This window comes from Plodia interpunctella, chromosome 3, assembly GCF_027563975.2.
Source record: "Plodia interpunctella isolate USDA-ARS_2022_Savannah chromosome 3, ilPloInte3.2, whole genome shotgun sequence".
In the NCBI taxonomy this organism is placed as follows: domain Eukaryota; kingdom Metazoa; phylum Arthropoda; class Insecta; order Lepidoptera; family Pyralidae; genus Plodia; species Plodia interpunctella.
The window spans coordinates 5,919,934-5,945,952 of NC_071296.1; the positions used below are offsets into that span (position 1 = coordinate 5,919,934).

Below are 26,019 nucleotides of genomic sequence, written 5' to 3' on the forward strand. Positions count from 1 at the left end.
AAATGATTTCTGTTATTGAATATTACATAATATTGCTATTGCACTCTTATTTCAGTTATGGATCAAAATTCATGCAATCCGTCACCATGTGGGCCTAATAGTCAATGCCGCCTATCAAATGGACAGGCCGTCTGTTCATGCGTTCCGGGATATAGAGGCAGTCCACCAACTTGTCGGCCAGAGTGTATTGTTAGTTCCGAATGCCCACTTCAAGAAGCTTGTAACAATCAGAAATGCGTAAATCCATGTGTAGGTGCATGTGGTTCAGGGGCTATATGTGAGGTTATTAATCACAGTCCCATATGTACATGTCCACCATCTTTCACAGGCAATCCATTCATAAGATGCAATGTTCAAGGTAGTATAGTTTTAAATTATTACGTATGTAATAACATACGCATTACTATAATTACAAAAAATAAATTAATTTGTATTTTTTAGAGATAATAAAGCCTCAAGCTAATCCCTGTGAACCGACTCCATGCGGACCAAATTCTATTTGCAAGATTACTGGCGAAAACCCGCTGTGTGCTTGTTTGCCAGGATACCAAGGATCTCCACCAAATTGTCGTCCGGAATGTATAAGTAACAGTGAATGTAATTTCAACTTGGCATGCCTCAAGCAAAAGTGTTCAGATCCATGTATTGGCACTTGCGGATCCAATACCGACTGTAGAGTAGTAAGTCACGCACCTATGTGCGTATGCAAAGAAGGATATACCGGAGATCCATTTTCTTATTGTAGTCCAAGACCGGTTATGGATTCCCTAGAAGTTTTAACACCTTGTAGTCCTAGTCCTTGTGGATCTAATGCTGTCTGTAGAGAACAGAATGGTGTTGGAGCATGTCAATGTTTAGAAGGTTATTCTGGAAATCCATATGAAGGATGTCGACCGGAATGTGTAGTGAATTCAGACTGCCCACTCAACAAAGCCTGCTCAAGGTTAAAATGCATTGATCCATGCCCTGGAACATGTGGCTCAAATGCGTTGTGCCAAGTCAACAACCACATGCCGATATGTATATGTCAAGAAGGATATACTGGAAATCCATTTAGCTATTGCACTTTAATGCTAGAACGTAAGTTCTTAGTTGAATAGTTTCTACTATAAATGGTAATAATTAATAAATAATGTCTTCTACTAATTAATTTCATAAACATCTCTTATAGCTCAAATTTTCGAAAGCAATCCATGCAGTCCATCACCCTGTGGGGCAAATAGTCAATGCAAAGAAATAAACAGCCAAGCAGTATGCTCTTGTTTGCCAAACTTTGTTGGGGCTCCACCTAACTGCCGGCCTGAATGTGTTATCAGTTCTGAATGTCCATTGAATTTGGCATGTGAAAATCAAAAATGTACCAATCCATGTATTGGAACGTGTGGAGAAAATGCTAACTGTAACGTGATTAATCACAGTCCCATATGTGTGTGTAAAGCCGGTCTGACTGGTAATCCATTCACTAGATGTTATCCCATGAAAGGTAAGTTATAATTGCAAGATTGTGAAGTAAACCAAGCCAAAACTTTTAACTTATCAGTTCATTCTTATTAAAACTGAAGCATACTTAGCTTATGTTTTATTGATTAAATTATAAAACCATTTCAGTATCGGAACCCCCTTCCAATATGCCACGAGATCCGTGCATTCCTTCACCATGCGGATTATATGCTGAATGCCGCAACATTGGAGATGCTCCGTCATGTGCTTGTCAACTAAACTACATTGGAAATCCACCAAACTGTAGACCAGAGTGCACGATCAATTCTGAATGCTCTAGTAACCAAGCATGCATTAATGAGAAATGTAGAGATCCATGTCCTGGGGCATGCGGCCTTAATGCGCAATGTACTATATTTAACCACATTGCACAATGTAGCTGCGTTGAACAGTATACTGGTGATCCATTTACTCGCTGTGTACCGATGCCAGCAGAAGACGGTAATTATTTACTAACTTAAATATTTTTTTTAGTAACGTCAAATAAGTTAATCGCGTTTCTTCTGTATTATGTGTAGATATTTAATATCGATGTTTATTACACAGATTATACTATACCTGATGCATGTAATCCAACTCCATGTGGCGCTAATGCACAATGCTATAATGGTGTGTGTACCTGCTTACCTGAATACGAAGGAGATCCTCATGTGGGATGTCGACCGGAATGTTTAACTAGTACCGATTGCACGCATAATAAAGCATGCCTGAGAAATAAATGCATTGACCCTTGTATCGGTACCTGCGGAAGAGAAGCTATTTGCACTGTCTACAATCACATACCGTTATGCTCATGCCCAGAAGGTTATAGTGGAAACGCTTTCTTAGAATGCAGAAGAAACAAAGTAATTGAAGTATTAAACCCGTGCAATCCATCGCCATGTGGCCCAAATAGCCAATGTCGTCAGATTAACGGGCAAGCTATCTGTTCCTGTATTAATGGATATATCGGTGCACCTCCGACGTGTAGACCTGAATGTGTCTCAAGTGCAGAATGTGCTCTGAACAAAGCATGTTCTAATCAACGTTGTATCGATCCTTGTAATGGTAATTGTGGCTCGGCGGCACACTGTCAGGTCATCAACCACAATCCAATTTGTTCCTGTCCCGCCGGTTTCACTGGCGATCCATTTAACAGATGCATTTTGCAAGGTATTCATTAAAAATTAAACTCATAAATGTAGTAAATATATTTTCTAAACATATAGTTTCATATATACAGTTTCATACATTTACGAAAAATTATTAATTTCAGAAGATCAAGAGTTGCCATATGTGAATCCGTGTGAACCATCTCCTTGTGGTCCCAACTCAGAATGTAAAGAAATAGGTGGCTCACCATCATGTGCTTGCCTTAGCGAATTTGTTGGTAGACCACCGAATTGTAAACCAGAGTGCATAGCAAATTCTGAATGTCCCAACAATTTAGCATGCATAAATAATAAATGTAAAGATCCATGCCCTGGTTTATGCGGCACAGGGGCTGAGTGTATAGTCATTAGCCACGGGCCGCAATGTCTATGTCCTCCAGGTTTCACAGGCGATGCATTTATTCAATGTACTGTCATGAATATTCCATTGACACCATGTTTGCCTTCGCCATGTGGATCAAACGCCATTTGTAAAGAATCTCGTGGTGCCGGAGCATGTGTTTGCCTACCAGAATACATCGGAAATCCGTATGAGGGATGTAGACCGGAATGTGTAGTTAATTCAGATTGTGCTAGCAATGAGGCATGTATTCAAAATAAGTGCCAAAACCCTTGTAACAATGTTTGTGGAAGCAATGCGATATGTAATGTCATCAATCATGTACCAAGATGCGAATGCTTGCCAGGATTAACAGGAAATCCAAATCAAAATTGTTATGAACGTATATCAGGTATACATTAATGCTACCTGCTTCAAATAACTCTAATTATCACTTTATAATTTTTAAGAAATGAATTATATAAATATAAATTAAATTTGTTTAGATTTGATTTCTTAAATATAAATATTTATTATTCATTCAAATCCCTTACAGATACTCCAGTTGTACAAAGACAACCATGTTTGCCATCACCTTGCGGCCCAAATAGTTTATGTAAGGTTTTAAATGATCAAGCAGTATGTACTTGTCTACCGGAATATATAGGAACGCCGCCATCATGTAGACCCGAATGTCTTGTAAGCTCCGAATGTAATCAAAAACAAGCTTGCTTGCGCCAAAAGTGTAAAAATCCTTGTGAAGGTGTATGTGGACAAAATACTGAATGTAAAGTTGTGAATCATAGTCCAATTTGTACTTGCCGATTGAGGTATACCGGTGATCCCTTCAGCCGTTGTTATGAAAAACCAGGTATTTATAAAACTGATCTGAATATGTTGATAATTTGTTACACTGTATATTATCATTTATTTATTTATTTCCTTTTTCATTAATTTTCGCAGTCGCGGATATTATTACAACGAACCCATGCTTGCCGTCGCCTTGTGGTCCATTTTCACAGTGTCGTGATATCAACGGTTCTCCATCTTGTTCGTGTTTAACACAATATACTGGTAGTCCACCAAACTGTCGGCCTGAATGCACTTTGAATACTGATTGTCCCAGCAATAAGGCTTGTATCAATGAGCGATGTGCAGACCCTTGTCCCGGATCATGTGGAATAAATGCAGAGTGTAGAGTGCAAAATCATGTTTCAATATGTACATGTTTAAATGATTACATTGGTGATCCATTCACTAGATGTTCTTTCAAACCTCAGATGGGTATGTACCTATCTCTATACTACTATCATATATTAATTAATATTAATTTTTAGTTCAGAACAATAATATATGCATAATAAGGCATATGAATTTATACTATATAAATATGGTAAAATGAACAAGTTTGAATAATTACTATATTTCAACCAAACATTATATGATTTACGAATAATTACGATCAAATGTAATATCTAAGGGTGGGTTACACCATCAACTTTGACATTAATTTTAACGTGCGAAGAAAATCAATCGCAAAGGAAACAATTTTGGCTAAATGTCAGCGTCAAATTTGATGGTGGAACCCACCCTTAGTATATAAGTTAAGTAAATATATATACATTATTAAAAAGTTTTTTTTTTATATAAAAAAGATTGTCTATTCGTGTTTTGGAAAACGTTTACATCATATTATACGTTACCCATTATTATAATTATCTTCATCAGATCCGGAGCCGCCGAATCCATGTAATCCCTCGCCTTGTGGATCAAATGCAGTTTGTAATGATGGCATATGCACATGTATACCTGAATATCAAGGTGATCCTTACTTTGGATGTCGACCTGAATGTACAATGAGTTCAGAGTGCCCAATAGATGAAGCATGTGTAAGGAACCGTTGCATTGATCCATGTTTGAGTGGTACCTGCGGCACAAATGCTCTATGTCAAGTAGTTAATCATATGGCCATCTGTATATGTCCAGTTAAAACTACAGGCAATGCTTTCATTCGGTGTGATCCTATCAAAGGTGAGTCTATTTTAAACGATACAACTAATCCAAATGAAATCTATAACCACGAAAGAATAATCTATTTGGTTACTTACTATATTCATACCTACTGTTTAAATACTAGCACCTCGGGGTCTAAACTCCCTAATTTTTCACCCATCTAAATGTAGGTAGGTAGGTAATATGACATTCTACTTTTGTATCATATGATATCAAAATCCGCTTAGCTATTGAAAAAACCAAATACCTAACTTAAACGTTTGTGGTACAATGACCCAAAATAAATCTTGACGTCCGATAAAACCAATCGACTTCAACGCTTAGTACACATCTCTTATCGCTTCAATGGGGGTTAAGAGTCAATATTTTATATATTTATAACTTTTGTTTCAGATACCGTACCACTAAACCCTTGTCAACCGAGCCCCTGTGGGCCTAATAGTCAATGTAGAGAAATTAATGGTCAAGCTGTGTGTTCATGTGTGAGTGGTTACCGAGGTGCACCACCATCGTGCCGCCCAGAATGTGTAGCGAGTTCAGATTGCCCACTTAATAGAGCATGTAGCAATCAAAAGTGTATTGATCCGTGTCAAGGAGCCTGTGGTGTACATGCAACATGTCAAGTTATTAATCACAACCCTCTTTGCTCTTGTCCACCAGAACTTACTGGAGACCCATTTACACGATGTTTTCCTTTGCGTAAGTTACGTTCTTATGATCTCATCACATTTTACAGAAAATTTGCTAAAATAAAATGTTGCATTTTATTACAAATATTAAACTGTTTAAGGTTTCTGATAAAATCGAGTACAGGCAAACAATTTTTTTATTTTGCTGCTTTTTCTATTTAGAGATTAGCATTAATACAACAAAAAACCTAATAGCTTTATTATATTACTTTATGCTATGGACCAAGTAACATTGCCAAGGCACATTGCCCATAATGTTGGGAATTATTGAAACTGCGCGGTCTAAATTATAATACAACAATTTGTTACAGCTAAAATACCACAACAACCTATAAATCCATGTCAACCATCTCCCTGTGGACCAAATTCTATATGTCAGCCTACTGGAGGAGAGATCCCATCTTGTCAATGTTTGCCCGACTTCATCGGGTCACCTCCGAGCTGTCGCCCAGAATGTGTAGCTAACAGTGAATGTGCACCTACAAGGGCTTGCATTAACAAAAGGTGTCAAAATCCTTGCGAACAGGCATGTGGAACAAATGCTGAGTGTCGTGTAGTGAGTCATGTGCCAATGTGTATATGTCCCGAAGGTTTTACTGGAGATGCCGCTGTACAATGCATTATGAGTTTCTTAGTGCCTCAAGAGATACTTTCCCCGTGTTCGCCATCGCCTTGTGGCGCTAATGCTGAATGTCGAGAACGCGCTGGCGCCGGCTCTTGTTCTTGTGTGGTTGGTTTCTTCGGCAATCCGTACGAAGGCTGCCGTCCAGAATGTTTGGTAAATTCGGATTGTGCAAGTGACAAAGCGTGCACTAGAAACAAATGTATTAATCCTTGTCCAGGCACTTGCGCTGCATTCGCTGACTGCACAGTCGTAAATCATTCACCCTTGTGTACATGCCAACAATACTATACAGGGGACCCGTATAGATTTTGCACAAAATTAAGTAAGTTACAATACTATACAATACCTACAATAACTTTCATTATGATGTAACGATAGATTTCTAATCAAATGTTATTTTTTCAGATTATGAAGATGAAAATGTTACACCATGTCAACCTTCTCCATGTGGTCCGAATAGTCAGTGCCGAGTATCTAATGGTCAAAGTGTATGCTCATGTGCTCCTGAATACAATGGATCTCCACCTAACTGTCGACCAGAGTGCGTCGTCAGCACAGAGTGTCCCATGGATAAAACATGCAAAAACCAGAAATGTGTATCTCCGTGCCCTGGACCGTGTGGCATTAATGCCGATTGTAGAGTTATAAATCACAGTCCAATTTGTACATGTCAAAACAGATATACGGGAGATCCATTTTCCAGATGCAGTTTAATTACAAGTGAGTGAAGATTACTTTCACTGTAGATAAATTCCAGCGCTTTTAATTTTTCATTAAATTTCTTTTTGCTGTATTGCTTTTAATTATGAATAAACTTTCCTTGGCATTGTTACCGGATAGGTTTGAGAGTGTGACAGTTCCCATGGCTAAGTAATTGATAACATTTTTGCATTACAGCTTCAATTATGAATACACTAGAAGAAAGAGATCCCTGTATTCCATCTCCCTGTGGGGCTAATTCTCAATGTAAAAACCTCCAAGGCATTCCGTCGTGCTCCTGCCTTCCTAATTTTGAAGGGAGCCCTCCAAACTGCAGACCAGAATGTACTATAAATGAAGACTGTGCCAGTAACCTCGCATGTATAAATCAAAAATGTAAAGATCCGTGCCCCGGTTCTTGCGGCATTAATGCGAACTGTCAAGTAATAACACACATCTCAGTATGCACATGCTTTGACGGTTATACGGGCAATGCATTTACGCAATGCACCTACCTATTACCACAAAAAGGTACTTAAATTTTAAATAAGTTTCTAATAAATAAAAAAAAATATAACACGAATTCCTAGCAATCATTGAAAAAAAATTTTATTGCAGAACAAGATGATCCATGTGTGGGATCACCATGTGGACCAAATGCGGAATGTTTGTATGGCCAATGTAGTTGCATAGCAGAATTTCAGGGTGATCCATACACTGGATGTCGGCCAGAGTGTGTACAAAGTGTTGAGTGCGCCCGAGATAAAGCTTGCATAAGAAACAAATGCCAAGATCCTTGCCCTGGCATGTGTGCTTCAAACGCTCTTTGTACAGTAGTTAATCATGTTCCTATGTGTAGCTGTCCAGAACGAATGACAGGAAATGCATTTATAGAATGTAGACCAGTTTTAGGTATGTTAAATATTTTTGAAATAATGCAAATTCGATGCAAGAATTTTATTAAATTTGACTAACACATGTTTATTTTAGAATCTGTTCCTGTGAATCCTTGCCAACCGTCTCCATGCGGTCCGAACAGTCAGTGTAGAGAAGTAAATGGTCAAGCCGCTTGTTCTTGCGCTCCAAATAATATTGGTAGCCCTCCAACTTGCCGACCTGAATGTACAATAAGTGCAGAGTGTCCCCTGAATCAAGCTTGTAGCAACCAACGATGTATAAATCCATGCATAGGATCGTGTGGCATAAACGCTGAATGCAAAGTAGTAAACCATAATCCAATTTGTACATGCCCTGCAACATATTCTGGCGATCCTTTTGCACGATGCTTTAAATTGCGTAAGTATTTTATTGTGTTTGTACGTCTAAATTCCGATTTTTATTTTATTTCAGATTTACTTATAATTATACTTTTATGATTGTTTTAGCTGAAAGATTGCCGGAACCATTAAGACCTTGTGTACCATCGCCTTGCGGGCCAAATTCATTATGTAGAGTAACAATTGAAACACCTACATGCACTTGTTTAGAAGGTTATCATGGTCAACCTCCTAATTGCAGACCGGAATGCAATAATAACGAAGAATGCTCTGTGCATCTATCCTGTATCAATATGAAATGTAAAAATCCATGTGAAGGTGTATGTGCTCCAAACGCAGAATGCAGAGTCGTAAGCCATTCACCAATTTGCTTATGTCCGATCGGGTTTACCGGAGATCCGTTCTTTAGTTGCACTCCAGAACGTATATATTCAGAACAAATTATAACTCCATGCTCTCCATCTCCATGTGGAGCAAATGCTATATGTAAAGAGAAAAAGAATGCTGGATCTTGCGCGTGTGTGGAAGGTTTTATTGGGAATCCATACGAAGGATGTAGACCAGAATGCGTTATTAATACCGATTGTGCATCTAATATGGCATGTATTAATAACAAATGTGCAGATCCGTGTCCTGGTAGTTGCGGTACAAATGCTATATGCCAAGTCGTAAATCATCTTCCACTTTGTACATGTATAAACAGCTATACCGGAGATCCGTTCAGATATTGCGTTTACCAAGGTATTTATTATTTGTTTTATGAATTGTTTTAATGCAAATATTTCTCTGTTTGTAAGTACGATTTATTTTTCAGAAACACCACCACTGGCGGTACCTGTTGACGTGTGTTACCCATCACCTTGTGGGCCTAACAGTCAGTGTAAATCTGTTAACGATCAAGCTGTGTGTTCTTGCTTATCAGATTATGTAGGAACACCTCCAAATTGCCGTCCAGAATGTACAGTGAGCTCTGAATGTCAGCATGATAAAGCTTGTATAAAAAGCAAATGTGTCGATCCTTGTCCGAAACCATGTGGTGTAAATACCAATTGTAAAGTTATTAATCATAGCCCAATATGTTCTTGCAAAACATCATATACTGGAGATCCATTCACAATTTGTACATTTTCACCAGGTACTTTACGTTTTTTTTCTTTCGTTGAATTATCAATGTGACTAATTATTAATTATAATAGGTTTTGAATACTAAAATATCAATATAAATTATTTTCAGTCGAAACACCACCAGATTTAAAAAATCCATGCATTCCTTCTCCATGTGGACCTAATGCTGAATGTCGAGAAATAGGCAATACTCCATCCTGTTCGTGTTTGCAAAATTTTATAGGAAGCCCGCCAAATTGCAGACCAGAATGTGCTATACATTCAGATTGCCCAAGTAATCGCGCTTGTATCAACTCGAAATGTCAGGATCCATGTCCAGGTTCATGTGGAATTTCTACAAACTGTAATATTCTCAATCATATACCAATCTGTTCTTGCATAGATGGATATGTCGGTGATCCATTTATCGGATGTAGAATGAAACCGCTCGAAGGTATTTAACAAGTCTTAGATTTCTTTTTATTTCATGGACATGCGTATAGCCTTTCCTTACTTTATATTTCGTTTTCAGTCGAGCCTGCTCTGGCAGATGCCTGTACAAATATTCGATGCGGTCCAAATGCAGAATGTATAAATGGCCAATGCCAATGTCTCCCAGAATACCAAGGAGACCCGTATTTTAACTGCCATCCTGAATGTGTATTTAGTACGGACTGTGATCAAAACAAGGCCTGCCTACAAAGAAAATGTGTCGATCCATGTATAGGAGCTTGCGGACAAAATGCTATTTGTCAAGTATTTAATCACATTCCAATGTGTAGTTGCCAATCAGGTTTTACAGGAAACGCATTTATAATATGTAACCATATATTAGGTAAGTATCTACTGGTAAATAAAATGAAAGTAGGTAATGTATCATCTTTATCAATGATTTATTGTAACTAAATATGTATTATGTTTTCAACAGCTTTGCCCGCGATTAATCCATGTAATACAGCAGTTTGTGGGCCAAATAGTCAATGTCGTGAACGTAACAATCAGGCCGTCTGTTCGTGTCTTCCAAGCTTTTTGGGAATTCCACCGGCATGTAGACCAGAATGTGTCTTAAGCGCAGAATGTCCTCAAGACCAAGCTTGTATGAACCAAAAATGCGTGAATCCATGTATTGGAGCTTGTGGAATAAGAGCTACATGTAAAGTAGTCAATCATAATCCTATTTGCACATGTCCACCGACTTTCTCTGGAAACCCTTTCATGGAGTGTAAATTAGTTTCAAGTAAGTTTTAATGCCATCAAAACATGCTATAAAAAACCCAAGTCTCGCAGCTCAGTTTTTCTACCGTAAAAAGTTGTGAGATCCATGTTGATTAATTTATTTAGTCCCTACTTAAGGGATCTTGTCTTAAATTATTACGCAAGTTATTATCATATGCAAGTTATTATCAATATATATTGCCACAATAGATGATAAATAAATGATTCTACTTATTTTTAATATTGATTTTCAGGCTCACTACCAATTTCTGTGAATCCCTGTCAACCATCACCTTGTGGACCCAATTCAATTTGTCGAGATATCAACGGAACACCTTCATGTTCTTGCATGCCAGAATATAAAGGTCAACCCCCTTATTGCAAACCTGAGTGTATAAGTAATAGTGAATGCTCCCCACATCTTGCCTGTATTAATCAAAAATGTCAAGATCCTTGCGCTGGCGCATGCGCAGCGAATGCAGATTGTCGCGTCGTCAGTCATTCTGCAATGTGTACATGTTTATTAGGATATACAGGAGATCCATTTACACAATGTTCACTACGGCCTCAAATAGAAGTGTTGACACCATGCTCACCCTCTCCATGCGGAGCAAATGCCATTTGTAGAGAACAAAATAAAGTAGGATCTTGTATTTGCATTGAAGGATATTACGGAAATCCTAATGAAGGATGTCGTCCGGAGTGTATCAGTAACTCGGACTGTCCAGGAAACAGGGCATGTATCGGTAATAAATGTCAAGATCCGTGTCCAGGTACTTGTGGAATAAATGCTGAATGTGCTACAGTAAATCATGCACCACTTTGTAATTGTATATCTGGATTCATTGGTGATGCATTCCGAAGATGTAATCCTTTACCACGTAAGTCACAAAAAATACGCTTTCAAAATAATATAATATATTCATTTGATAGCGTATTTTTTATTTGTTTTTTGGGTTCCGTACCTCAAAAGGTAAAAACGAAATAGCTTAATTTATAGGTTCACTTCGTTGTCCGTCTGTCAAGGACCTTTTTCTAAGCGTACATGTATAAAGTTGAGATTTACATGAAATATCCATATCGATGGTCCCTTGAAGCTCTAGAAAAATGAAACTTGCAAGTCAACAGAATTGCACGTTTTATTTTTTCACAAATATCGATCAAAATATATGACTATTTGTGTTGAAAATTCTGCGAGTGCACAAGAAACTCAAAACCTACTAACTACTTCCCGTTGTTTTTGTAGAAGCATGAAATTTTGCATGAACTTAGCATTAACAATGTATATAAAGGGAAAAATCCGAAATTATGTAATTTATAGATAGTCTTAAAGAAAAATTACTGGAAATTATTTTCGAGTCAAAAATTCTAAAATCTCATTTGAAATTTCGCCACGCCTCGCCAATGTGCTTTCGCTAACCTAGGGGTTAAAGCCGTGCAATTTCGATTACGTTTATTGAAGGAGTACCCGGTTCGAGCTTGAGCCGACAACCGAAGATTTTTTCTTTAATCTTTTTTTTTTAAAGAAACATCATTTTAACATTTTCTTACAAATTTGTATAGAAGCCTCGGTGCGCGAGTCCAATTTGCTCTTGGCGTTTTTATTTATATTTATTTTAATATATGTATGTTATGCTTTCTTTCTATGTGACAATGTTATTTTGTTATTATTTCAGTCCAAGATGTTGCTCCTATTAATGTGTGCAATCCAAACCCATGCGGCCCCAATAGCCAATGCAAAAATGTCAATAACCAAGCCGTATGTACATGCTTGCCCAACTACATAGGCCAACCGCCTTCATGTAAGCCAGAATGTATACTTAATTCAGATTGCGCGTCTGATAAGGCTTGCATTAATCAAAAATGTGTTAATCCCTGTCCAAAACCATGTGGCCAAAAGTCTGAATGCAGAGTATATAATCACAATCCAATATGTAGCTGTAGAGCTGGCTTCACAGGAGATCCATTCTCAAGATGTTATCCAAAACCAGGTATGTATTCAGAACGATAATAATACAAGTGCCCGGGTAAAAATCCAATATTTCATAAAAAAATCATGCTTTTGCATGTAATTATTTACATTTAAATGTAAATGTAATATTTTAATTTTGTACACATTACATTCTATTTCTTTCTTTAGAACCACAACCAGTTTTAAATGAAGATCGAGATCCATGTGTGCCATCACCATGTGGACCTAATGCGATGTGTCGCAATATCGGTGACCAACCATCTTGTCTGTGCTCTCCTGGCTACTTTGGTAGCCCACCGAACTGTCGACCCGAATGTGTAGCAAATCAAGATTGCATCAGTTCCTTAGCATGTATAAGGCAGAAATGCACAGATCCCTGTCCAGGATCATGTGGATTAAACGCCCGATGTGCAGTCATCAATCATGTATCAATATGTACTTGTCCGGAAGGATATAGCGGAGATCCATTTACATCGTGTACTTTTAATCCAAAGCCAGGTATTTCATTACAAATTGGTTAAATGCTTATTATCGTTATTATTGAAATACTAGCTATTGCCCGCGTCTTCACACGCGTAATTTTTCCACCGGAATACTTCTAATTACATGTATACAACATACGAAGAAGCTTGATTGATTGAGTAAAGAGAGCGTAATGATGTAAAAAACAAACAAAGAACATTTTACATTATTTCTAGTCAATTTTTTTCCAAAAAATATACAATGTACTTGATGGATAAGTATTTATTTCTATTTATAGATGTCATTCAAGCAGATGCATGTAATCCATCTCCATGTGGATCGAATACAGAATGCTACAATGGAGAGTGCAGATGTTTACCAGAATATCAGGGTGATCCGTATCTTGGTTGCCGACCTGAATGTACTGTAAGCACAGATTGTCAAAAATCCCAGATCTGTGTAAGGAAAAAGTGTGTTAATCCATGTCCAGACACCTGTGGTAGTGGTGCAATGTGCGAAGTCATCAATCATATTCCAATGTGTAGTTGTCCCGCGGGTTACACTGGTAACGCATTCGTTATATGCAACATTATATCAGGTGAATACTTATTTTAATACCAAGAAAAATTAATATATATTTTACTATTCCCCACTGTGTACTTACTTAAATAATGTATTTTTAGCTCCTTTGCCTGCAAATCCGTGTAACCCAAGCCCCTGTGGACCGAACAGCCAATGTCGTGAAATAAATAATGTCCCAGTCTGTTCATGTATACCCGGATATATTGGAAACCCACCAACGTGTCGACCAGAATGTACTACAAGCTCCGAATGTCCACTTAACAATGCATGCAGTAATTACAAATGCATCAACCCTTGCAATGGAGCTTGTGGTTTAGAAGCACTTTGTGAAGTAGTGAATCATAATCCTATTTGTTCTTGTCCAATTAGTTTTACTGGAGATCCATTTAGACGCTGTATTCTAAAACGTATGTATATATTTTGATGATGAGATACAAACAGGTATTTGTTACATTCATGTGAGATATTTTTAATATTCACTATACTTATCTGTTTATTTCAGCCTTGGAAGCACCTCCACAACTGAATCCATGTACACCATCACCTTGTGGTCCCAATTCTATATGTAAAACAATAAATGATTCTCCATCGTGCTCTTGCATGCCCGAGTTCATTGGAGCTCCGCCAAACTGCCGCCCAGAATGTTCCAGTAACAGTGAATGTCCGAATCATTTAGCTTGTATAAATAACAAATGTGCAGATCCATGTAATGGAGCTTGTGGTTCAATGGCACACTGTCGAGTTGTAAGTCATACTCCAAACTGTGTCTGTCCTTCAGGCTATATTGGAGATCCATTTACATATTGTAGTCAAGAACAACAAAGTCTGCCATCAGAAAGACCCACTCCTTGCACTCCGTCACCTTGCGGAAGCAATGCAGTTTGTAATGAAAGGAACAATGCTGGGGCCTGTATTTGTTATCCTGGATATTTTGGAAATCCTTACGAAGGATGTAGACCTGAGTGCAGTGTTAACTCTGACTGTCCTTCTAATAAAGTTTGTCAACAGAATAAATGTCATGATCCTTGCCCCGGTACTTGTGGTATTAATGCTCATTGTCAAACTGTAAATCATGCACCAATCTGTAGCTGTTTACCTGGATACACTGGCAATCCCTTCCAGCTATGCAGTATTATATTAGGTGAGTTTATATTATGAATATCACCTTATTCTATGAATAACAAAAATATATACTCTATGTAAGTAATAAATTACCATTACTTAGTTTCAGAACAACCTGCATATTCTGATCCTTGTTCACCATCCCCATGTGGACCAAACAGTGCCTGCAAAGTATTAAATGAACAAGCAGTATGTAGTTGCTCACCAGAATATAGTGGTTCACCGCCAAACTGTAGACCAGAATGTGTTATAAGTGCAGAGTGTCCTTTTAACAAGGCATGTGTATCTCAAAAATGTGTTGATCCGTGTGTTGTACAGTGTGGGAAGAACGCAAAATGTCATGTTATCAATCACAGTCCAATATGCTCGTGTATAGAAAGATTCACTGGTGATCCATTTACCAGATGCTACCCTATAATTCTGACAAGTCCGGAAATACCAAAGGATCCCTGTTTACCATCACCCTGTGGACCATTCAGTTATTGCCGAGATATTGGTGGAATGCCCTCATGCTCTTGCCAATTAAATTACATCGGTGCACCACCTAGATGTCGTCCTGAATGTACAATTAATTCAGATTGTCCCAGTAATCTAGCGTGTATTAATCAACGGTGTCGAGACCCTTGTCCAGGCTCATGTGGCATAAATGCTCAGTGTACGGTGAATAAAAATACACCTATATGTACATGTATAGAAAACTATATTGGTGACGCTTTCACTGAATGTAAACTACCAGGTAATTTTATAAAAATATAATCATTTATTTATTAATGCATGTTTTATAGTTTTGCATGTTATATTGAATTAGACATCATGACCAATTCTTACGCCTTTTATATTACACTAGCTTTTGCCCACGGCTTTGCCCGCGTGAATTTCATAGCAAAATCTCAGTAATTTTTTTATCGCGTACTCTGTAAGACTGGTAAACATACCATCCGGTAAACGTACCATCATGTTTTTCGCAATGTATCCCGTCCCGTTTCCCACTACTTGTTTCCTTCCCATTTCCCGCTCCGACTTCCACTCCCGCTTTCTGCAACGCGTAGCGTCCCATTTTCCATGACGTTTTACGTCCCACTTTTTTATTAACCACAAACGTAAATTAAAGTTTTTTTGTATTTACTTACTGATATTTACTACAAAAAGTAAGTATGCCAATTTGCATCTTTTGATCTTGAAAGTTGTATTAAGTCCCATACAATCTCTTTCAACCCCCTTTTGAAGGTTGAGGGTTAATTTTCAGAAAAATCTGAAACACGTATTCATTACTTTGTTGTAAACAACCAAAATCCAAATTTTTAAATCACTAACTTCAACGGTGTAGAACTTTCATATTAACAGTTTATCACCCCTTTTTCTTTCTGCAAAATTTTATAGTAAATCGGCTCCGTGGATTGTTATTTTAATTTTTCTACAAGACTCTCCTCATTTTCCGGGATGAAATGTCTAAAAGATGTTAACCCGGGATGCCGAGATATTTTTGATTCATTATTAGTTTTTCAATTATCCTACGGGAACCTGACCTGGGATGAAATGTATCTAAGATGGATGTATATAAGGTACCTACATACCAAATATCAAGCAAATCGGTCCAGTAGATTTCGAGTGATGCGCGTTCAGACAGACAGACAGACAAAAAAAACCAAAACTATATTTTCGTCATCTATATCAGTAATTAAGTATATTCAATTAAGAATTTTTAAAAAATCCAATGTACAAATTTGGCCTTTCTTCAATTTTATTATATGTATTGATGGTGATGATGATATTTTATTGCAGACGTACAAGAAGATGAAGTTGATCCTTGCAATCCTTCACCATGTGGACCTAATGCTCAATGTACCAACGGCGCATGTTCATGTCTCCCTGAGTATCTAGGCAACCCATACGTTGAATGCCGTCCAGAATGCGTGCTTAATACAGATTGCGCTCCAAATAAGGCATGCCAAAGAAATAAATGTACAAATCCATGCAATAATGGTGTATGTGCCAGTAATGCAATATGTGAAGTAATAAATCATATTCCAATGTGCAGATGCCCTGAGTTAATGACTGGAAATGCATTTGTTCAGTGTTCATCAGTAGAAGGTAAATTAATTAACTACATTAATTACATACTACACTACACTACATTAATATCTGCTGATATCGTCTCATTGTAATGAAATTAATTTTAAAAATTTCTTTTAGTTATTAAACCACAACCATGTCAGCCCACTCCTTGTGGACCAAATAGCCAATGTCGTGACATTAATGGACAAGCAGTATGTTCGTGTTTACCTGATTTTATTGGAAGTCCGCCATCTTGTAGACCAGAATGCTTGGTTAGCTCTGATTGCTCTCCAAGTGAAGCCTGCAGCAATAGAAAATGTGTCAATCCATGCCAAGGCGCATGCGGTATTCATTCTAAGTGCCAAGTTATTAATCACAATCCTATATGTTCATGTCCACTTTCATACACTGGCAATCCTTTCGTCAGATGTGTTATTCAATTGGATGAAACTGAACCCGTTAGCCCATGTGTACCTTCTCCATGTGGGCCAAATTCAATTTGTAAAGAAAGTTTGGGAGCCCCTTCATGTTCCTGTGCAAGTGGATTCATGGGCTCGCCACCTTATTGTAAACCAGAATGTATTAGTAATTCCGAATGTCCCTTACAAATGGCTTGTATAAATACAAAATGTGCGGATCCTTGCATAAGATCATGTGGACTAAATACAGAATGCCACGTGATTAGTCACTCCCCATCGTGTTCTTGTATGTCTGGCTACACAGGAAATCCTTTCTTTGAATGTACTAAATTAGAACCAGCACCTCAAGAAAGTGCTACACCATGCCAACCATCCCCATGTGCAGCTAATGCAATCTGTAAAGAATTCAATGGCGCTGGTTCTTGTACTTGTTTACCCGATTATTATGGTAATCCATATGAAGGTTGTCGACCAGAATGCGTTGTAAACACAGATTGTGCATCGAATCAGGCTTGCGTTCAATTCAAATGTCAAGATCCATGTCCAGGTGCCTGTGCTCCAAATGCTTTATGTCAAGCAATAAATCATATTCCAATGTGCTCTTGTGACCGCGGCTATACTGGCGATCCCTCTCGATATTGCATACCGGAAAGTAAGTTGTTTTATTTTTACTTTTTAAATTATCGGTATTTTATCACGGAACGAACACTATAATCTTATATTTGTCGCATTTTTGCAGGGATATCTGATACACCAAACAATGTTTGTCAGCCATCTCCTTGTGGTCCTAATAGTCGCTGTAAAGAAGTGAATAAACAATCTGTATGCTCTTGTTTACCAAATTACATCGGTTCTCCTCCTGGATGCCACCCAGAATGTACCATAAGTACAGAATGCTCTAAAGAATTAGCATGCATTAATCAAAAGTGTGAAAATCCATGTTTAAATGCTTGTGGTGCAAATGCAGAATGCAGAGTAATAAACCATAGTCCAATTTGCACGTGCAAATCACAATATACTGGTGATCCATTCTCTAGATGCAATCCTATACAACGTAAGTATATCTAGTTTAGGTTAAACGATAAGTATTTATAAGAATTTTATTCTATTTAATTTGTTAACAAATAACTACCTCAATCATCATTTTCATTATCATATCATTATTTTTAGCGCCTATATCAAACTCTGTTATGGAACCGTATAAAAATCCATGTTTGCCATCACCATGTGGGCCAAATTCAATTTGCCAAGAGATTGGAAATGTGCCATCATGTGCATGCATGTCAAATTACATCGGTAGCCCGCCTAACTGCAGACCAGAATGTTCTATAAACGCAGAATGTTCAACTACAAAAGCCTGTATTCAACAAAAATGCCGTGATCCATGTCCAGGTTCATGTGGAATAAGTTCTATTTGCACAGTATCACGTCATACTCCTATTTGCACTTGCCCAGATGGTTACTCAGGCGATGCATTTACTCTTTGCTCGCCCAAACTTCCAGGTAAGGCTGTTTTTTTACAAATTCGTATAGTTAAAATGCTTCACTATAATAACAATTTGTTACAAGTACTTTAACTTTACAGAAGCCGACGTCATTGTAGACAGTTGCAATCTATCTCCTTGTGGACCCAACGCTATGTGTAGAGAAGGAGTTTGTTCATGCATAGCAGAATATCATGGCGACCCTTACATAGGCTGCAGACCAGAATGTGTACTAAATTCTGACTGTTCTAGAGAGAAAGCATGTGTCATGAATAAGTGCATAGATCCATGCATAGGTACTTGTGCTGCTAATGCTATATGTGATGTGATAAACCACGTTCCTATGTGCAGTTGCCCACAAGGAATGACTGGAAGTGCATTCTACGGATGTGAGCCAATTAGAGGTAACTATTATTGTATATGTGGATGATTTATGTTTCATAATATATTAGCTATGCTATAAAGCTCTTTATGGTTTCTTTTCTCATATTTTTTAATGACTTATGGACGTTTCAGTATCGTCAATTAATAAGGTTCTACAGAAATAGTTCTGGATAAATAAGCAAGTTAACTTATTATTATACTAGTACTAGTAATATTTTAAATGCGAAAGTTTGTGAGGATGTATGTGTATGTATGTATGTGTACATGTTTGTTATTCGAAATTTGGTACACGGGTAGAAAGAATATAACCTAGAATAACATATAGGGTAGATACTTTTTATCCCGAAATTCCCACGGGAGCGAACCCCCGTGTCGCAGATAGTAACCTCACCACATACGCATTAAAAGCTAACAATTTTTTTTCAGTACCAACGATAGTTAACCCATGCTTACCATCTCCATGCGGACCCAACAGTCAATGTCGAGAAATAAATGGACAAGCCGTATGCTCTTGCGTATTAGGCTATTTGGGAAGCCCACCTTCATGTAGACCAGAGTGCATTGTAAGCTCGGATTGTCCACCAAATAAGGCTTGCAGCAATCAAAAATGTATAGACCCGTGTAAAGGCTCGTGTGGAGTAGATGCAATTTGCAATGTTGTTAAACATAATCCGATATGCACGTGTCCACAAAAATACTCTGGTGATCCATTTACTAGATGTATTCCATATAGTAAGTTATATATTTCAAACATTTTGGATTTTGCATTATACCTCTATATCAAATAATGATATGAATAAATTATGTAATTTTTATAGCTCCTCAATCAGCTGATGTGAAGCCATGTACACCATCGCCATGTGGACCTTATTCGATTTGCAAAGAAGTTGGAGATGCTCCGTCTTGTACTTGCATGCCAAACTATTTTGGCTCACCACCATATTGCAAACCAGAATGTACAAGTAACAGTGATTGTCCAACAAATAAAGCATGTGTAAATCAAAGATGTAAAGACCCGTGTATCGGTGCATGTGGACAGAATTCTCAGTGTAGAACTATTTCACATTCTCCAATGTGTTTCTGCGATAATGGATTCACCGGTGATCCATTCTCTAACTGTTATCAGCAAGACGTTATACCAGAAAAAACATCTCCTTGTGAACCTTCACCGTGTGGTTTTAACGCCGTATGTAAAGAGTTTAATTCTGCTGGATCTTGTTCGTGTCTACCAGAATATATTGGAAATCCATACGAAGGTTGTCGGCCAGAATGCACAGTAAATACCGACTGTACTCCTAACAAAGCATGCATTCGTAATAAATGCCAAGATCCATGCCCCGGTACATGTGGCCCTATGGCAACTTGCGTGGTTGTTAACCATTTGCCAACATGTAGTTGTCCACCTGGATATTCAGGGGATCCGTACAGTAGATGTAATATTTATAATGGTAAGTTAGTTTTCATTAATATCGTATTAGATTAATCAAACCTTTAGGATGATTTAGTTGCACCGTCGAATTTGACGTTAATTTCATCCGGCGCAGCCTCGCTGACGGTTAGATAAAATGGCGTAAGTACTTACTTTGCGTTTATTTGCGCAAGTTAAAGTTAACGTCAAAATTGAAGGTGCAACCCACCCTAATTATTTTCTGTTTTCTGTTATGATTTTAAATCAATAACAATTTTCAGAACCACCACAACCAGCTTCACCGTGCTTACCAAACCCCTGCGGACCAAATAGTATTTGCCATCCAGTTAACGGTCAAAGTGCATGCTCATGTATGCCCAATTATGTTGGATCACCTCCAGGATGCAGGCCAGAATGTGTCGTCAGTTCTGAATGTTCTGTTAACGAAGCTTGCATTAACCAAAAATGTGTTAATCCTTGTCCTGGACGCTGTGGTTTCAACGCCGAATGTAGAGTAATAAATCATAGTCCTATATGCTCTTGCAGTTCTGGTTTCACAGGAGAAGCTTTCACTAGATGTTTACCACGTAAGTGATTAATTTTGAGATTTCGCCTGTTTATTTTACATTTATTACAAAAATAAAAAGAACGGACATTTATTAGTATTTTATTTTGTTATAGAGCAAACGCCAGTCCAGCCATCGGTAAACGCCAACCCTTGTATACCAAATCCATGCGGTGATAATGCTATATGTCGTGACATCAACGGTTCTCCTTCTTGCGCCTGTATGCATGACTATCAAGGGCTTCCACCAAATTGTCGACCCGAATGTGCAATCAATCAGGACTGTCCGTCCGACAAAGCTTGCATAAACATGAGATGTCGCGATCCTTGCCCAGGAAGCTGTGGATCTAATGCCGTTTGCACTACTTTCACTCACGTTCCAGCGTGCACGTGTACCCAAGGATTTACTGGTGATCCATTCACTTACTGCACTCAAATGTTACCAAAAGGTAAGTGTTAACATTTTTTTATCATTTTATTTACGATCGATAGACCCCAGTTCAGATTTTCTTTTATAAATTACACTCACACTAGGAATATTCATTAATCCGAGAATCTAATACTTCACACACTACCGGAATACTACACATTGGAAACCTCATTTGCATATGAAAGACTCAAACGCGTTAATTTTTAAAAGTTAACTTTCAAAGTTAATTTTTAAAAATTAACTATCAAACTTACTTATTGATAAGTATGTAGTATATTATAGATTTTAAAAAATCCAAACACATTAATGTTTTTGTTAATTTTGTATCTTTTCCAGATGAAATACCAGAGGATCAGTGTAATCCATCTCCGTGTGGTTTCAATGCAAATTGTAGAGATGGCGTCTGTACTTGTATTAGTGAATACTTTGGAGATCCATACACAGGTTGCAGACCAGAATGCGTAACAAATATGGACTGTTCTACCGATAAAGTTTGCTCTAAAAACAAATGCATAAATCCTTGCCCTGGAGCATGTGCTCTCACTGCACAATGCAGTGTTTATAATCATATTCCAATGTGTACTTGCCCAGAGGGTACATCTGGAAATGCATTTATTGAATGCAGTAGGTTTGAAGGTATATCCTAAATTTGAATATACTAATATAATATTCTATGCGTACCTTTTTATTTATGCAACATAAAACTAACATAATATTTTTCTTTTAGTACAAACTGTAGAACCCTGCACTCCAAGCCCATGTGGACCAAATAGTCAATGCCGTACAATAAATAACCAAGCAGTGTGCTCTTGTTTACCAATGTACATCGGAAGCCCACCTTCGTGTCGACCTGAGTGTACGATTAGTGCTGAATGTCCTCTGAACGAAGCGTGCAATAATCACAAGTGCATAAATCCTTGTATTGGTTCATGTGGTTTAGGAACGAAATGTGTAGTGGTGAACCATAATCCGATATGTTCATGCCCAAATCAATATACTGGTGATCCGTTTACACGATGCACTCCGATAGGTAAGCTTCATCATTGATTTGTTGCTTAATTAAAAATATACAATTTCTAAATTAAACATTGAAAATATCTTATCCGTGTCCCTACAACCTAAAAAAATCATAAAGAAACTAAGTCGACAAAATATATTCACGCGCAACTTTACCTGTATTGTGAAGTTAAGAGTACTGTACTTACTTGAAGTCTAAAATTTTTACATTCACAGTGAATTATCCCTCCGTGGCTTCAAGCGACCCCTGCACACCTTCTCCCTGTGGTCTGTACTCGGTGTGCAGAGTAATCGGCGAATCACCATCATGCACCTGTCAGGACGATTACATTGGTTCACCACCAAATTGCCGCCCCGAATGTATTAGTAATTCCGAATGTTCGAGTAATCTCGCATGTATTAATCAGAAATGTAAAGATCCATGTCCCGGAAGCTGTGGCTATAATGCTGATTGTAAAGTTATCAGCCACGCTTTAATATGTTCCTGTCCGTTGGGCCAAACTGGAAATCCGCTTGTTTATTGTACTCCACTAAAAGGTAGTTATGAAATATATGTTTATATCCATGGTAATATTATATATTATAACAATGAAATTTAAAGGTTTACTTAAATCTTTATTATATTCCAGATACTATAATAGAATACAGTTCGCCATGTGAACCTTCACCATGTGGTATAAACGCGGAGTGTACAGAAAGAAACGGCGCTGGATCTTGTAAATGCACAGAATCTTTCTTTGGCAATCCGTACGAAGGTTGTCGTCCCGAATGCGTAATAAATAGTGACTGTCCTCCCATGTTGTCCTGTATTCAGAACAAATGCATGGATCCATGCCCAGGCTTATGCGCTCCAAATGGAATATGTCAAGTTGTTAATCACTTACCATCATGTTATTGCCCTCCGGGATCAACTGGAAATGCTTATTCATTTTGCGTAGAGAGAGTTGAAGGTATTTAATAATTTAATATAATCATTTATTATTTACTAGCTGATGCCTGCGACTTCGTTCGCGTAGCCGAACCATTTTTGGTAAGGAATCAAAATTATTATCGAGAAAATAACATAAGCCCGAAGGCATATTCTATACATAAATAGGAGTTTTAGCCAGTTCAGGCAAGTTTTCAACGAATACCTTCCGTTGTCATCGAAACTTAGCCCAAACTGTTTCCGCCTTCCCCACGTGGAGGTACTTCCAGCTTATGTTATAGAGTAAATATAAGATTAACTTTATTACAGAACTTCCGTTTCAGAAATGATCGAAATCTTCTATTTTAATGATCCTCCGTTACTGATCCTCAGGTTGAACAATTTCCGCTAAGACTTCACTTAACAGAAAATGCTTATCAGATTAGTTAACTTTTACCAAGACGTCATTTTCATATATATTATAAAAGAGCTGTTGCTCACGGCAAATAAGATGTGGGGATTAAAATAGATTTTTGAGAGTCTCAAGATATTTGTGAATCATGGTTAAAAACGTGGACCAAATGATTATTTTTATCAATACCTATGTTAAAAATGTTCATTAGGCTGATCAACAAACTTTTGTTAAGGCGGTTTTGTCATATCTGTTACAGTTTCCAAAATAATGTTACATCCTATATGTTGACCAGGCTTTATAGCTATACAACAAAAAAGTTTCATTCAAATCCGTCCAGTAGATCCAGAGATTAGCGTGTGCAAACAGACTGTTTTTTTTTTCAATTCTTATTCTATTACTGATTCTCTATCGATGTCAATTTTATTGATTTAAATATCTTCAATGTACAAAAACACTTTTTTATTGTTTTATTATATGTATTGACTTTTATTATATGTATTGACTTTATGTTAGAAGTTCTCTTAATTACTAATACGGAAATAAACAGACAAAAAAAATATTTTTTCTTATTAGTAGTTTTTCTTATTTGGATTACAGACACTATTAAGCCATCACCTTGCACTCCATCACCATGTGGACCTAACAGTCAATGCCGAGAAGTTAATGGTCAAGCAGTGTGTAGCTGTCAAACATTATTTTTGGGAGTACCACCAAACTGCCGACCGGAATGTATCATCAATAGCGAATGTCAAAATGATAAAGCTTGCATCAATAGGAAATGTGTTGATCCTTGTACAAATCAATGTGCTAGAAACGCAAACTGCCGAGTTATAGCTCATAATCCGATTTGCTCGTGTCACGATCGATTTACTGGCGATCCATTCACCAATTGCGTCCCAAGTAAGTACCTATTGGCTAAGAAAAGTAACTGCGTGATTTATCCTTGTGAAAAAGAAATTATTTATATATTTGTTCATTTGTAGTGCCTGTATCAATTCCATCTCCACCAACGCCCATCAACCCTTGCGTACCATCGCCATGTGGACCAAATTCACAATGCCAAGAATATGGTGGAACTGTTAGATGTACATGTCTCCCGAACTATATAGATACACCACCACGATGCAGACCAGAGTGTACCATAAATTCCGAGTGCATGGCTGTACAGGCATGCATAAACAATAAATGCGCTGATCCTTGTCCTGGAGCTTGTGGAAATAATGCTGAATGTAACGTCAATAACCACCTACCCATATGTTCTTGCTTGCCGGGATATACAGGAGATCCGTTCAGTTTTTGCAATATTATGCATGATGGTAGGTAAAGTGATTTGTAATTACACATTTTATCACATTATTACTATTACAGAAACATATAAACACGGTTATAAAATTGTACAATAAGTTCACCAATAATATGTTTTTAGAACCACCAAATCCATGTTTACCATCACCTTGTGGCCCTAACGCTATTTGTCTCGATGGAATTTGTTCCTGCCTGGACGAGTATCATGGCGATCCATACCAAGGTTGCAAACCAGAATGTGTCTTGAACTCCGACTGCACGAGAGAAAAAGCCTGTTTGAAGAACAAATGTGTTGACCCTTGCATTGGCACGTGTGGAAGTGGTGCTATTTGCGAAACCATCAATCACATTCCTATGTGTTCTTGTCCGTTGGGCACTACAGGATCTCCGTTTTTATACTGCACGAAATTAATGGGTAAGAATTATTGATGAAAGTTGATTTTTTTTTTGTAGCTCTCAAAGCCAATTCATAATTTATTAACATTTTTTTCAGAAACTCCAATACCAGTTAATCTATGTGAACCTTCACCTTGTGGACCTTACTCTCAATGTAGAGAAGTGAATGGACACGCAGTTTGTGTTTGTGTTCAAAGCTATATAGGCAGTCCTCCCAATTGTAGACCAGAATGTGCAGTGAGCACTGACTGTAACTTGAACCAAGCTTGTTCCAATCAAAAATGCATAGATCCTTGTCCTGGGGCTTGCGGCCGTAACACGCAATGCATAGTAGTCAATCACAACCCAGTTTGTACTTGTTTATCCGGTTATGCAGGAGATCCATTTTCAAGCTGCCAATTTATTTGTAAGTATCATATACAATGTGTTTATGAATATCAAAATTGTTGTTACGACACTATTCAATAATTTCATTATTGTTATATTTCATTCCTCTGTGCCGTA

General features: G+C 37.6%; 1 protein-coding gene across 10 annotated transcripts in view; it reads left to right on the forward strand.

Annotated features, from left to right (window-relative positions):
• Window positions 1-26,019, forward strand: part of dpy (dumpy) — a 108,191-nt gene that overhangs the window by 62,287 nt on the left and 19,885 nt on the right. For 8 of the 10 annotated variants that reach the window (XM_053767126.1, XM_053767142.1, XM_053767158.1 and 5 more), the window contains 44 exons: window positions 56-358; window positions 442-1,080; window positions 1,172-1,483; window positions 1,609-1,941; window positions 2,047-2,652; window positions 2,756-3,382; window positions 3,527-3,841; window positions 3,934-4,254; window positions 4,699-5,001; window positions 5,377-5,682; window positions 5,984-6,619; window positions 6,703-7,017; window positions 7,195-7,527; window positions 7,615-7,908; window positions 7,987-8,292; window positions 8,382-9,014; window positions 9,088-9,408; window positions 9,508-9,831; window positions 9,910-10,212; window positions 10,306-10,614; window positions 10,847-11,473; window positions 12,269-12,583; window positions 12,733-13,062; window positions 13,325-13,624; window positions 13,710-14,015; window positions 14,111-14,749; window positions 14,834-15,466; window positions 16,513-16,821; window positions 16,924-17,856; window positions 17,944-18,258; window positions 18,375-18,707; window positions 18,790-19,092; window positions 19,499-19,804; window positions 19,891-20,520; window positions 20,762-21,067; window positions 21,162-21,494; window positions 21,812-22,111; window positions 22,203-22,505; window positions 22,709-23,029; window positions 23,122-23,442; window positions 24,412-24,714; window positions 24,798-25,130; window positions 25,241-25,534; window positions 25,613-25,921. In XM_053767126.1, the coding sequence (XP_053623101.1) occupies window positions 56-358; window positions 442-1,080; window positions 1,172-1,483; window positions 1,609-1,941; window positions 2,047-2,652; window positions 2,756-3,382; window positions 3,527-3,841; window positions 3,934-4,254; window positions 4,699-5,001; window positions 5,377-5,682; window positions 5,984-6,619; window positions 6,703-7,017; window positions 7,195-7,527; window positions 7,615-7,908; window positions 7,987-8,292; window positions 8,382-9,014; window positions 9,088-9,408; window positions 9,508-9,831; window positions 9,910-10,212; window positions 10,306-10,614; window positions 10,847-11,473; window positions 12,269-12,583; window positions 12,733-13,062; window positions 13,325-13,624; window positions 13,710-14,015; window positions 14,111-14,749; window positions 14,834-15,466; window positions 16,513-16,821; window positions 16,924-17,856; window positions 17,944-18,258; window positions 18,375-18,707; window positions 18,790-19,092; window positions 19,499-19,804; window positions 19,891-20,520; window positions 20,762-21,067; window positions 21,162-21,494; window positions 21,812-22,111; window positions 22,203-22,505; window positions 22,709-23,029; window positions 23,122-23,442; window positions 24,412-24,714; window positions 24,798-25,130; window positions 25,241-25,534; window positions 25,613-25,921 (17,241 nt within the window). The remainder of the gene's footprint in view (window positions 1-55; window positions 359-441; window positions 1,081-1,171; window positions 1,484-1,608; window positions 1,942-2,046; window positions 2,653-2,755; window positions 3,383-3,526; window positions 3,842-3,933; window positions 4,255-4,698; window positions 5,002-5,376; window positions 5,683-5,983; window positions 6,620-6,702; window positions 7,018-7,194; window positions 7,528-7,614; window positions 7,909-7,986; window positions 8,293-8,381; window positions 9,015-9,087; window positions 9,409-9,507; window positions 9,832-9,909; window positions 10,213-10,305; window positions 10,615-10,846; window positions 11,474-12,268; window positions 12,584-12,732; window positions 13,063-13,324; window positions 13,625-13,709; window positions 14,016-14,110; window positions 14,750-14,833; window positions 15,467-16,512; window positions 16,822-16,923; window positions 17,857-17,943; window positions 18,259-18,374; window positions 18,708-18,789; window positions 19,093-19,498; window positions 19,805-19,890; window positions 20,521-20,761; window positions 21,068-21,161; window positions 21,495-21,811; window positions 22,112-22,202; window positions 22,506-22,708; window positions 23,030-23,121; window positions 23,443-24,411; window positions 24,715-24,797; window positions 25,131-25,240; window positions 25,535-25,612; window positions 25,922-26,019) is intronic. The other 2 variants (XM_053767135.1, XM_053767201.1) reach the window with 1 other exon arrangement.